The following is a 13,814-nucleotide window of genomic DNA, read 5'->3' on the forward strand; positions in this document are numbered from 1 at the left end:
TGTTTGCATCCTCTTCTCTGTCTCCTTCAGTTTTGCTCTCACCCCCTCCAGCTGTATCTTCTCCTCCTCCTGACGCTGCTTCGCCTCGTTCTTCTGCAGCTCCAGGCGGTTCAGTTTGGCTCGAGTGTGTCTGGCCGTGGCCTCCATCTGCTGCTTCAGCTCCAGCTGTTGTTGCATGCAGCAGCACTGGAACACGGCCTTCACCCAGAGACACAGAGACTCACAGGCTCTGCTCACCCCCTGCACCGACTCTGGGACAAACTGAGGGCTGTGCACCATGAGAGCGAGCTGCTGCAGACGCTCTGCTGTCACACTGCAGCGTTCGAAGAACTCCAACTCCTGCAGAGAATCAGAGCAATAGCAAGACAGCTAATTATAATATTAGCACCATCAGTTACACCTTTTCCTTTGGTGGCTGCTTTACTGTCCGTACATTATTACCCCGGTTATCTTGTAATTATTATTTTAAAACATTTTTCATGTTTTTAAATTACATTACATTTCATTTAGCTGTCACTTTTATCCAAAGCGACTTACAATAAGTGCGTTCGACCAAGAAGATACAACCTTGAAGAAAACAGAATCATATAAGTACATCAGGTTTCATAGAGCTAAACATTTCAAGTGCTACTCAACTGGCTTTAGATAAGCCAGTCCTTAGTTAGTATATAAGTGCTTTGTTAGTATATAAGTGCTTTGTTAGTATATAAGTGCTTTGTTAGTATATAAGTGCTATGTTAGTATATAAGTGCTATGTTAGTATATAAGTGCTTTGTTAGTATATAAGTGCTATGTTAGTATATAAGTGCTTTGTTAGTATATAAGTGCTTTGTTAGTATATAAGTGCTTTGTTAGTATATAAGTGCTTTGTTAGTATATAAGTGCTTTGTTAGTATATAAGTGCTCTGTTAGTATATAAGTGCTTAGTTAGTATATAAGTGCTTTGTTAGTATATAAGTGCTTTGTTAGTATATAAGTGCTTAGTTAGTATATAAGTGCTTTGTTAGTATATAAGTGCTCTGTTAGTATATAAGTGCTTTGTTAGTATATAAGTGCTTTGTTAGTATATAAGTGCTTAGTTAGTATATAAGTGCTTTGTTAGTATATAAGTGCTTTGTTAGTATATAAGTGCTATGTTAGTATATAAGTGCTTTGTTAGTATATAAGTGCTATGTTAGTATATAAGTGCTATGTTAGTATATAAGTGCTTTGTTAGTATATAAGTGCTATGTTAGTATATAAGTGCTATGTTAGTATATAAGTGCTATGTTAGTATATAAGTGCTATGTTAGTATATAAGTGCTTAGTTAGTATATAAGTGCTTTGTTAGTATATAAGTGCTATGTTAGTATATAAGTGCTTTGTTAGTAAATAAGTGCTTTGTTAGTATATAAGTGCTTTGTTAGTATATAAGTGCTTAGTTAGTATATAAGTGCTTTGTTAGTATATAAGTGCTTTGTTAGTATATAAGTGCTATGTTAGTATATAAGTGCTTTGTTAGTATATAAGTGCTATGTTAGTATATAAGTGCTTTGTTAGTAAATAAGTGATTTGTTAGTACATAAGTCATTTGTTAGTATATAAGTGCTTAGTTAGTATATAAGTGCTTTGTTAGTATATAAGTGTTTTGTTAGTATATTGTGCTTAGTTAGTATATAAGTGCTTTGTTAGTATATAAGTGCTTTGTTAGTATATAAGTGCTTTGTTAGTAAATAAGTCCTTTGTTAGTATATAAGTGCTTTGTTAGTATATAAGTGCTATGTTAGTATATAAGTGCTTTGTTAGTATATAAGTGCTATGTTAGTATATAAGTGCTTTGTTAGTATATAAGTGCTTTGTTAGTAAATAAGTGATTTGTTAGTACATAAGTCATTTGTTAGTATATAAGTGCTTAGTTAGTATATAAGTGCTTTGTTAGTAAATAAGTGATTTGTTAGTACATAAGTCATTTGTTAGTATATAAGTCCTTAGTTAGTATATAAGTGCTTTGTTAGTATATAAGTGTTTTGTTAGTATATTGTGCTTAGTTAGTATATAAGTGCTTTGTTAGTATATAAGTGCTTTGTTAGTATATAAGTGCTTTGTTAGTAAATAAGTCCTTTGTTAGTATATAAGTGCTTAGTTAGTATATAAGTGCTTTGTGAGTATATAAGTGCTTTGTTAGTATATAAGTGCTATGTTAGTATATAAGTGCTTTGTTAGTATATAAGTGCTTTGTTAGTATATAAGTGCTTAGTTAGTATATAAGTGCTTTGTTAGTAAATAAGTCCTTTGTTAGTATATAAGTGCTTTGTTAGTATATAAGTGCTTTGTGAGTATATAAGTGCTTTGTTAGTATATAAGTGCTTAGTTAGTATATAAGTGCTTAGTTAGTATATAAGTGTTTTGTTAGTATATTGTGCTTAGTTAGTATATAAGTGCTTTGTTAGTATATAAGTGTTTTGTTAGTATATAAGTGCTTTGTTAGTATATAAGTCCGTTGTTAGTAAATAAGTCCTTTGTTAGTATATAAGTGCTTTGTTAGTATATAAGTGCTTAGTTAGTATATAAGTGCTTTGTTAGTATATAAGTGCTTTGTTAGTATATAAGTGCTTTGTTAGTATATAAGTGTGCAACTCGATTTTGACAGGAAAGCTACTGGAGACTTCTAGAATTGTGTGAGTAACATTGTGTTTGTAGACTTCTCTGTTTCAGTGTGTGTACTCTGTATCAATGCTCTGTAGTTGATCTGACTGGAATTGTGATTTTAAAACTCAAAACCGCTACAGTATCTGTCAGGCAGAAACTTGGGACAAGTCATTTGACTGACACCTTAAAAGTGAACTAACTGACTGCTAGGGTTAACTTTGATTTAAACATTTGTAGAATACTAAGAGCTTTATTGAGTAGGTGTAACTGTATTAAGGGTTAAACTCATAACTTTATAACTTAGGGTTTAATGTAATTGACTTAAAAGACAATAACAAATCAGGAGGAAGCCAGTCTCGATTGAGACCCATCAGCTGGGATCTGAGGCCACTCCCCCAACAGAAACTGTATTTGAATCTCATCCTAATCACTGACCTGCCAGTGTGCAACTCGATTTTGACAAGAAAGCTACTGGAGATTTCTAGAATTGTGTGAGTAACATTGTGTTTGTAGACTTCTCTGTTTCAGTGTGTGTACTCTGTATCAATGCTCTGTAGTTGATCTGACTGGAATTGTGTTTTTAAAACTCCAAACCGCTACAGCATCTGTCAGGCAGAAACTTGGGACAAGTCATTTGACTGAAACCTTAAAAGTGAACTAACTGACTGCTAGTTAACTTTGATTTAAACATTTGTAGAATACTAAGAGCTTTATTGAGTAGGTGTAACTGTATTAAGGGTTAAACTCATAACTTTATAACTTAGGGTTTAATGTAATTGACTTAAAAGACAATAACAAATCAGGAGGAAGCCAGTCTAGATTTCCTTTTGAGGGCCACCAGCTGCAGAGTTAACTAATTAAAGGAGCGTGGCCCCACAGCTGTGAGAACTCAGCAATCAGGTGTCCATTTTAGGTAGCACTTTCCTGGAGCGTCAGCTTCAGCGTCAGACAGGCTAAGACTGGCAAAGACATTAGAGTCCTGCGGGAGTAAGACTGGCAAAGACATTAGAGTCCTGCGGGAGTCACGAGGGAGGCAAAGAGGAGGCAAATCCTACTTTGATTGAGCTAAGAATCGCTGGTGTTTTATTTTATTTGGTTGTTTAGCCCCTCATGCTATAATCATGTGGATTTTCTCCATTCCTGTTCATGTGTCTTCTCGCAATTATCACTGGCCCCGTGTATCTCGTAATCGATATAACCGGCCTGCTCTCATCTATCCCACATGCTCCACTGAGATCCAACATCTAGTTTCAGGTGGCCTGTGGAACTGCCAGTCAGCTGTTCCTAAGGCTGACTTCATCTCTGGCTACGCCTCCCTGCAGTCTCTGGATTTCCTTGCTCTCACTGAGACCTGGATTACTCCATCCAACACATCCACCCCAGCAGCTCTCTCCACTGCATATTCCTTCTCCCATACACCCAGACCAACTGGCAGATGAGGTGGCACTGGTCTCCTGCTCTCTCCCAAATGGAGCTTTTCCCTCTTCAAGCTACCTAACTTCACTCCTTCCACCTTTGAATTCCATGCCGTCACAGTAACCCATCCTATACAGTTAACCATTGTTGTTCTCTACCGTCCACCAGGCGCCTTGGGGGACTTCTTGGAGGAATTAGATAATCTCCTCTCACACATCCCTGAAACTGGTCCTCCCGCTGTACTTCTCGGAGACTTCAACCTCCAGACAGGGAAGATAGACGAACTAACATCTCTGTTAACCGCCTTTGCTTTCTCACTGTCTCCGTCCCCACCGACTCATAAAGCTGGCAATGTCCTTGATCTCATATTCTCAAGGAACTGCGCTACTTCTAACCTCTCTGTAAACCCACTCCACACATCGGATCACTTCTTCATTTCATTCTCTCTACCCCTTTCCAAACATAACAAACTAATCTCTTCTCATCCTGCACTTGTCCGCCGTAACCTTCGCTCCCTCTCCCCCTCTACCTTTGCCTCGTCGGTGCTCTCAGCCCTCCCTTCCTCTGACTCGTTCCAACTCCTGCCTCCAAACTCTGCTGCAGAAACTCTCCTCTCTACTCTCTCATCCACTCTGGACTCTCTCTGTCCTCTCACATCTCGGCAGGCTCGTCAGTCCCCTCCTGCTCCCTGGCTAAATGACGCACTGCGTGCTAATAGAACCGTCCTTAGGGCAGCAGAGCGGAAATGGTGGAAATCCAAACACCGTGACGACCTCCTAACCTATCAAGCTCTCCTCTCCTCTTTCTCTGCTTCGATCTCTCAGGCAAAAAGCACTTTCTTTCAAGATAAGATCCAATCTTCCTATTCCAATCCTAAAAAACTATTTTCCATCTTCTCCTCCCTCCTGGACCCTCCAAAAGCCCCTCCCCCCTCCTCACTTCTGTCAAGCGACTTTGTTACTCACTTTGAAAGAAAGGTTGATGATATTCGCTCTTCTTTTTCTGACTCACCTTTACTCACCGCTGGGTCACCAGACCTTCCTTCCACCAACACACTAACCTCCTTTTCCCCTCTCTCTCCAAGTGAGGTTCTTACCCTCATTACCTCTGCCCGCCCTACCACCTGTCCTCTGGACCCTATCCCTTCAAACCTCCTTCAGACTATCGCTCCTGATATTCTACCGTTTCTCACCCATTTCATCAACACTTCTCTAACTTCTGGTCACTTTCCAAACAGTCTCAAGGAGGCAAGAGTAAACCCTCTCCTAAAGAAACCCACTCTCAACCCGTCTGATGTTATAAACTACAGGCCTGTCTCTCTCCTCCCGTTCCTGTCTAAATCACTTGAACGCGCTGTCTTTAAACAACTCTCCTGTTATCTCAATCAGAACAACCTTCTGGATCCGCACCAGTCTGGTTTCAAGGCAGGTCACTCCACAGAAACTGCTCTCATTGCTGTCACGGAGGAACTGCACACTGCCAAAACTGCATCCCTCTCCTCTGTCATCATCCTGTTGGACCTGTCTGCTGCATTCGACACGGTGAATCATCAGATCCTCCTTCGCACTCTCCAAAAACTTGGAGTTTCAGGCTCTGCACTTTCCCTCCTCACCTCATACCTGAAAGACCGTACCTACAGGGTGACTTGGAGAAGGTCTGAGTACGACCCTTGTCAATTAACTACGAGGGTCCCTCAGGGCTCTGTTCTTGGTCCCCTCCTCTTCTCCCTGTACACAAACTCGCTCGGATCAGTCATTAGCCCGCATGGTTTTTCTTACCACTGCTACGCTGACGACACCCAATTAATTCTGTCCTTTCCCCGCTCAGAGACCCAGGTCGTTGCACGCATCTCTGCTTGTCTAGCTGACATCTCTCAGTGGATGTCTGCTCACCACCTCAAGCTCAACCTTGATAAGACTGAGCTGCTCTTCCTTCCGGGAAAAGATTGTCCCACTCTTGACCTAACAATCAACATCGGCACCTCAGTTGTTTCCCCGACTCAGACTGCAAGGAATCTGGGTGTGATCCTAGATAACAACCTGTCCTTCACTGCAAACATCGCTGCTACAACCCGTTGCTGCAGATACACGCTTTACAACATCAGGAAGATACGTCCCCAGCTGACTCAGAAAGCGACTCAGGTTCTGGTCCAGACTCTCGTCATCTCACGCCTAGACTACTGCAACTCCCTCCTGGCTGGTCTACCTGCATGTGCCATCCGACCTCTGCAGCTCATCCAGAATGCAGCGGCTCGTCTGGTCTTCAACCTTCCTAAATTTTCCCACACCACTCCGCTCCTCCGCTCCCTTCACTGGCTTCTGGTAACTGCTAGAATCCAGGCGAGCAGCTGCATTCTGGATGAGCTGCAGAGGTCGGATGGCACATGCAGGTAGATCTCGTTTAAAACCCTACTTGTTCTCCTGTGCTTTTGCAGACCACCTATAAGACGTACCAGTCTGTGTTTTTAAATTGGGGTTTTCTATGTTCTCGTGTTTTATATTGTTTTCGCATTATGTGAGAGAGTTTTTCAGTCTGTGGCTATAAGTATGGTTTTATTATCTCGTGTTTTTTACATTTGTTTTTTGTCCTATCGGTTTTATCTACATTTATTTATGCTGCTTTGTATAAATGTATTGATGTACAGCACTTTGATCAACACTGTTGTTTTTAAATGTGCTATATAAATAAAGTTGGATTGGATTTGATTGGATAAAGAAAACTTATTTCAAAAACATATTTATCAGAATCAGGTTTATTACCAGGAACGAGGAATTTGACTTGGTGTCGTGGTGCATACATAAAAGTAGAAAATATATATAAAAACACAGATAGAGAACTATTTTAAGGAAACTATAATAACATTAAAAACAATTGTAGAATATAGCAGTATTTACATTGAAATAGAATGAAATAAAATATGTGCAGTAATACAAAAAAATATATATTGTGTACATTGTGTGCATGAATGTAATGCAGAGGGTATATTGCCACTGTAATCTGTTTGTTGTTATTTTTAAACCTGGTTCCCCACCTGGAAGAAGTTGTCTTGTCCCAGCAGCTGCTTGGCGCTCTCCCAGCCCGGCGGACGGTTGAAAAGCAGACAGACGGCGTCCATGATCCTCACCACTCCTTCAGGAGGGTCTCTGTAGTGACGCACCTCCTCCAGGTCGCACGGATTCAGACAGGAGAGTAGCTTCAGACCCAACAGCAGCACCGGGACCACCTGAGGGGACATTTCAACATTAGAAGCATAATAGTTCAGGGTTCATACACTTTTTCACCAATGATTTTCCATGACCATTACCTAATTTTCCATGACCAAAACAAATTACTCTTTCTCAGCGGTACCACTGAAAACGGTTTATTTTAACATGGAACAGGAAAATAAGGTCTGCATATGAAACTTGTTGTGCGATCTAAAACAAATCAAATAGTAGGCTTACTAGCTCCTACACGCTAAAGCAACTAAAATCTCTCACCAGCAAAACACCTCCGCAGTTAAATTCCATTTTAAGTTTCATTACTATACGATACAGTATTTATTATCATTATAGTATTACTATTTTGGCGATTAGATCAAATATAAATTATATTTGATTCAACTTTAGTTACATTTCCATGACTTTTCAAGGTTTTTAATGACCGTACGAACCCTGATAGTTGTAATTTTAAGCTCCTCAGGGTCTCTGAAAAATAACTAGTCGTGTTGTGGTTGTGCAGTGTGGCATGATGGGAGTTGTAGTAAAGATCTGAGAAAAACCACAGAATTTCCAAAGCTAAAGACACTGATTTACTAGAAAATAACTAAGATATTATCTGAGATTTAACTGGTAACTGAACGACAAAGCCATGTGATTGATTGACAACAAAAACAACAATATATGTGTTACTTTTTTAAATGTTAATACATTTCAGAATTGTTCCTCCTAAATGCCTCTATCTTGGAAATTGTGATTTTTTTTTTTTAAACCTGGAAATCAACAATAACCCTAATTTGTCGTAGTGTAAAATGCACCGTTACCTTGGTCAAAAGCACACGACTCCACTAGATGTATAGCATAGGTCTAATTGTTTTCACACAGTCATATATGAGTGAATGTTATGTATATGATGCAGATGTGAATAAACATGTTTACCTGCTTGTGAGTGTGGCTGACCTGCTCCTCCAGGTCGTACAGCTTGTTCTCCTCGACGACACAACTCTCCTGCGCCTCCTCCAGCAGAATCCTTTGATGATCCAGCGCTGAGAGGAGCTCTAACTCACGCTGCAGGAGGGACAGAGGGGATCGTTTAGCAAGTACTAAAACTGTATTTGATCAATATATTCAACGTGTTGCAAAAGTACATTTTGTACAGATCTGTAACCATCATTTTGACACAGATATTAATTTAGGAATGGAGGATGACGATAGAATGAATCCTTCTTTAAGAATGAGATGCACAGAAATAAATGTTGCTGTTAAAGCTTCTCATTTGGAAATGAATAAGCAATATTCCTAGAACTAATTGAACTAAATGGATGCAAATATCTAAACTGTAAATTGCAGAAAACAATGATGTCCATCTGAATATTTCAATTGCAATGTTCATTTAGGAAAGTATGGTTACATTAAAGGTCACCAATCATGCTATTTGTAGGCAATAGCATGGGTCTCAGATATAAACATTTATAAAAAACATGTCCATGAAGTGTTTTGCTCAAAATACCAAACAGATCACCCATTCTAGCCATGCCTCATATCACTCTGTTTCACTTCCTGTTTCTAAAGTGCTGATTTGGGGATAAAGCTTTACAAAAAAAAAAGAATTGACAAAAAAAAGGCTTTCTCTCTTGCCGGTTATACCACAAGGTGAGTTCCTTTTTACTTCCTGCTTCTTCACACACATGCTCTCCAGTACAGGTTAGCTCTGAGTGTTAGCGATGCTAATGTAAACACCGACCATATTACGTCCAAAACAGTCGGGCATTGTTTCTGATAGCAACGTTTCTGATTGGGCCGTGGGTCCACATTTCAGATATTACGTCATATCGGACGCAAATCTGGATCAGCTCCGTTGTTCCCCGTTTTTAGAGATTTGGGTACGGAGGAAAAGAGAGAGGGTTTTATTTGCTGACGCTGCGTGAGTTCCCCGACACACCGGGGACACATAGTGATGTATAAAAGACATCAACAAGTGCATTTTGCATGATAGGTCCCCTTTAACATAATATCTTCTTTAAAAATGTGATGTAAAGAAGTAAACATTAAGAAATAAATACAAAATAATCCTGCGATCTTCTTCAGCCTCTTTAAACATCAAAATATTTCAGCACCTCGCTCTCCCACCCAGAGGACAGGCTGCTTCACAGCACTATGTAACCAAGGAAAGAAGCTTGAAACCTGTCCATTTCATCCACATTTGACTACTCATGAAATGGACAGCAGAGTCACTGCTGTAAGCAGGGTCCCACACTCACAGGCAGAGATCCAGGGTGATGCACATGGCTTTCTTACCCAGGAATAAGTGTGTGAAAGCTGGGTAAAAGTTATGTGAATACAGGGAGAGAGCAGCAGCAGGCTGTGACCCAGAGAGCTCCTTCCAGCACCTCACTCTCCCACCCAGAGGACAGGCTGCTTCACAGCACTATGTAACCCAGGAAAGAAGCTTCAATCCTGGGTATGTCAGTGTTAAAAAGTACATTAAACTGGTTTAATTACCCAGGAATAAGTGTGTGAAAGCTGGGTAAAAGTTATGTGAATACAGGGAGACAGCAGCAGCGGGCTGTGACACAGAGGTACACAACGATGTGTACACTGGGTCATTCAGAATGGGCTATTTCTGAATAAATAGCACATTCTGAACATTTGTCAAACAGAGATTCCTATTAAAAGTTATCAATTAATAGCAAGATTTGACATGGGCAAACAGGCTATTTCACAGGACACAGGCTATGTCAGACTTCCATGACATACACCGGGAAAAGCACCTCTCTGTGGTGGCTCACAGAGCCCCAAATGACGGACTAAGCAGCTCCAGCATCGCTCCCTGACATGAGCAAACAGGCTAAGTCACACTACCAGGAGACAGAGCGCGAAAACCACCTCTTTCTGGCCCTACACAGAGCCCCAAATGACGGACTAAGCAGCTCTAGCATCGCTCCCTGACATGAGCAAACAGGCTATGTCAGACTTCCATGAAATACACCGCGAAAAGCACCTCTCTGTGGCGGCTCACAGAGCCCCAAAGGTCGGACTAAGCAGCTCCAGCATCTCTCCCTGACATGCGTACTTCCATAACCTCGCGCACCTTGGGTCCCCGGGCCCCCGGACTTAAGCACTCCCCCACGGACTAAACCCAGATGATCACACCCTCAAGAACCTCGTGCCCCTGGGAACCTTAAAGGGGGGGTGGAGTTTGCGGTGCTTTATCGTCCGCCCATCGGCATTAATATTCGTCCTTATTCACAGCACCACCCACCCTCCTGTGGAGGATGTTCTCATGGCTCTGGTAACACTTAAAGGTGGTGGATTTTGCGGTGCTTTATCGTCCGCCCACCAGCATCCATATTCGTCCTTATTCACAGCACCACCCACCCTCCTGTGGAGGATGTTCTCATCGCCCTGGTAACCCTTTAAATAGTCTGATACTACCACTGCACTTTACAAGCCAGAAATAATGTTTAAATTGTCGGGGAAAGTGTTTTTAAACGTTTGGAAGAGATTTGTAGCCTGTCATTTTGCAAGATATCATTTAACATTGAAGCTCTCCTGGAGATGGACAGAATATGTCAATTTCGAGGAGAGCTTCAATGTTAAATCATATCTTGCTAAATGACAGGCTAAAACCCAGGAATAAGTGTTTCAAAGGCGGGGAAAAGTTGTTTAAAATAGTCTGATACCTCCAGGGCGCATCACCGCATTTTACAAGCCAGGGAAGGTGCCTGAATCCTGGGTAAACTTTGTTTAAATAGTCTGATATCTGGCACTGTATCAACCCCTGGGAATCTTCAACGTTATTAAAATGTTTTTTTATTTATTTAATTATCACATGATTTTTACAAAAACAGTATACACAATATGCATAATAAACATAATAAAAACATGATTAGCGGGGGCCCGGGGGCCATATTAGCCGTCTAACTTGTACGGTGCACCGAGGGAAAAAGGCTGAGTCCACGGCCTCTACCCCCACATCAGGAGTATCAACCGGCCCTGAAGAAGAGGTATCACTGCTATCCGCCCCTGAGTCCTCTTCGGAGGTATCTGACGGCGGTAGAACTCCTTCCGATGATGCTGCTGCTGCTGCAGCTGCTGCCGCCCTGAACATGCAGCGGATCTTCAATCCCTCCTTTATTCCAGGCGTATTCGCGTAGAACCGGTCTGCAGTGCTTACGTCGTGACACATAAACCTGGCGAGAATCGACCTGCTTTCTGGATCTTGGTGATGCTTGATATTGTCAGCCAGGGCAGTGCGCAGGATTTTGAAGGTGACGGCTGTTTCTAGCCCAGCATCAGCCCAAGCCCTCTTCAAGTGAGCGTTCAGGTTCCTGGAGGCATGCTTCCCCGTTGTGAAAAGGAAGAATTCATTCTGAGGACCCGACAAGCCCTCTTTTATCCCCATCCACCGCATGACCCAGCTAAACTCCTTCACTGTAAGCACCAGCTGTGCTTCGCCAAATGTCTTGGCAGTCTTGTGATCCTGCACATGGATGATGTAGCCCTCAGCAGTGCCCCTTAAGTCCGCCTCTAACACCTCAGTGTTGGTCATGTTTGCGTCCACACCCGGACTGTGTGTAGTCCTGTGTCTTGGATCCTCTATCCTGAGTTCTGGATTAAGTCGTGGACTTCGGGTCGTGGCTGAACCTGTCTCTGCGGTCCTGCCTTGGGTCTCGCCATGCTGCTTCCCTGATGGCTTCCACAGGATTGTAGCTGACATCCTCGTGGATTCATCTTCTTATTACAGACACATGCATTTCCTAACATTCGGTCTATATGCTGTAAAAATGTATTATCTCTTACACACGGCATCTATTGCACGTCTGTCCGTCCTGGGAGAGGGATCCCTCCTCTGTTGCTCTCCCTGAGGTTTCTCCCATGTTCCCTTTAAACTGTGGGTTTTCTCTGGAAGTTTTTCCTTGTATGATGTGAGGGTCTAAGGACAGAGGGTCTAAGGACAGAGGGTGTAAGGACAGAGGGTCTAAGGACAGAGGGTCTGAGGACAGAGGGTCTAAGGACAGAGGGTCTAAGGACAGAGGGTCTAAGGACAGAGGGTCTAAGTATAGAGGGTCTAAGGACAGAGGGGGTCGTTTTTCTCATACTGATATTCTGAACAATCTGTGCTGTTGTATTTGCTGTAAAGTGTCTCTACCGTAGGCTATTTGTATTATATGTACAGCACTTTGGCTCGACCAAAAATCGTTTATAAATGTGATATATAAATAAAACTTGATTTGATTTATACGCTTCTTGAAATACAAATAAAAACACATCGTTCTTCTAAAAACAGATTACAAATCACCTGAAAATGGTACAAACAAGTGGCAACATGTGTGACGAAGGTGTTGCGCTGGGCTATATCACGCAATCAAAATAAACTTAAGCTCGCTTCATTGCGGAGATATTCCCGCGAGAGTGCGGAAAACTTTAATTAATGTATTTATTTCAAATGTGACATTTTACCAATATACTCACGGACCGCTAGGGGGCGCTCACGGACCACACTTTGAGAAGCACTGTCACACAAATTGCTAACACGGTTGTTTAAATCATTTGTGACTGTGCTGAGAAACGACCTGATATAGAAACTGTGGCAGTCTTCTGCAGCTTTGTCAGGATATTGACCTCCAGATGAAAGTGCTGAGTGGCTGAATATTACCTGCTGTGCCTCTGAAACCTCCTCCTGCAGTTTCACCAGGTTCTGTTTGTACCGAGCTGCTTCGCCGCTCATCACATCCAGACGGGACAGAACAGCTGCTAATCTGGTGAATGTAGAGAAGTTATTGTAAACCAGAGTTTGTGTGTACGTTTATCTAGTCAGACATTATAGGGTAGTCCTTTAAACCTGGAATCTATTACTGCAACAAATCCAACCTTTTGGAATTTAACGACATTTAATTTAGTTCCTATTGATGCCCTTTTGAAGAGGACCTATCCTGCTGTCTGTGGTGTTCCCTCTCCTGCTGTCTGTTATACAGGTACATTAGTGCATGTAAATGGTCCAACACATTTTAGGTGATAGAGTAAGGGGCGGGACATCTCTAAGCGGTGGACCAATCACAACAGAGCCGGCCAGCTAACCAATCAGAGCAGCTCTGGTTTCAGACCCATTACAGCTTCCCAGAAGAGCTTACATTCTTATAAAAGCTGAGTGAAGACCCACCTTTTTAATTTGGCTTGAATAGAATTTGTGTATGTGTTTGTGAAGCATGTTGTGTTAAAATGCTATATAATTAAAGTTTGATTTGATTGAATGTTATCCAGGATCGCATCAGAAATGTCTGTAAAGCTCTGTAACTTATTGACTTCTTGAAAAGCAGTCTCCTGATCTTGCTGAAGTTGGTGGACATCGTTCTTTATTGTGTGACCTGACCATCACTCGTCTCTGTTTGTGTCTCTTGTTTGAAACTAGCTCTCACCTACCACCATGTTACATTCTTATTATCACTCAAGGGCAAATGCTTTCACAGACATCACGATGCAGAGGCTGTGCTCCAAATATAAAAGAAAATATATATCACATGTTTTAACTCTGTGTTGCATCCAGTCCTTGCAGAATCTCAGAGATCTACT

General features: G+C 41.6%; 1 protein-coding gene across 1 annotated transcript in view; it reads right to left on the minus strand.

Annotated features, from left to right (window-relative positions):
* Positions 1-7: 7 nt before the first annotated feature.
* LOC117553469 (dynein heavy chain domain-containing protein 1-like) overlaps positions 8-13,814 on the minus strand; it is a gene marked incomplete at its 3' end in the record, with an annotated part of 59,115 nt that continues 45,308 nt past the window's right edge. The window contains exons 28-31 of the mRNA XM_034227403.1: positions 12,901-13,003; positions 8,181-8,309; positions 7,076-7,267; positions 8-339 (exon numbers count right to left, since the gene is read on the minus strand). Of these exons, the coding sequence (XP_034083294.1) occupies positions 8-339; positions 7,076-7,267; positions 8,181-8,309; positions 12,901-13,003 (756 nt within the window). The remainder of the gene's footprint in view (positions 340-7,075; positions 7,268-8,180; positions 8,310-12,900; positions 13,004-13,814) is intronic.

Source organism: Gymnodraco acuticeps, unplaced genomic scaffold, assembly GCF_902827175.1.
Source record: "Gymnodraco acuticeps unplaced genomic scaffold, fGymAcu1.1, whole genome shotgun sequence".
NCBI classification, from domain to species: Eukaryota; Metazoa; Chordata; class Actinopteri; order Perciformes; family Bathydraconidae; genus Gymnodraco; species Gymnodraco acuticeps.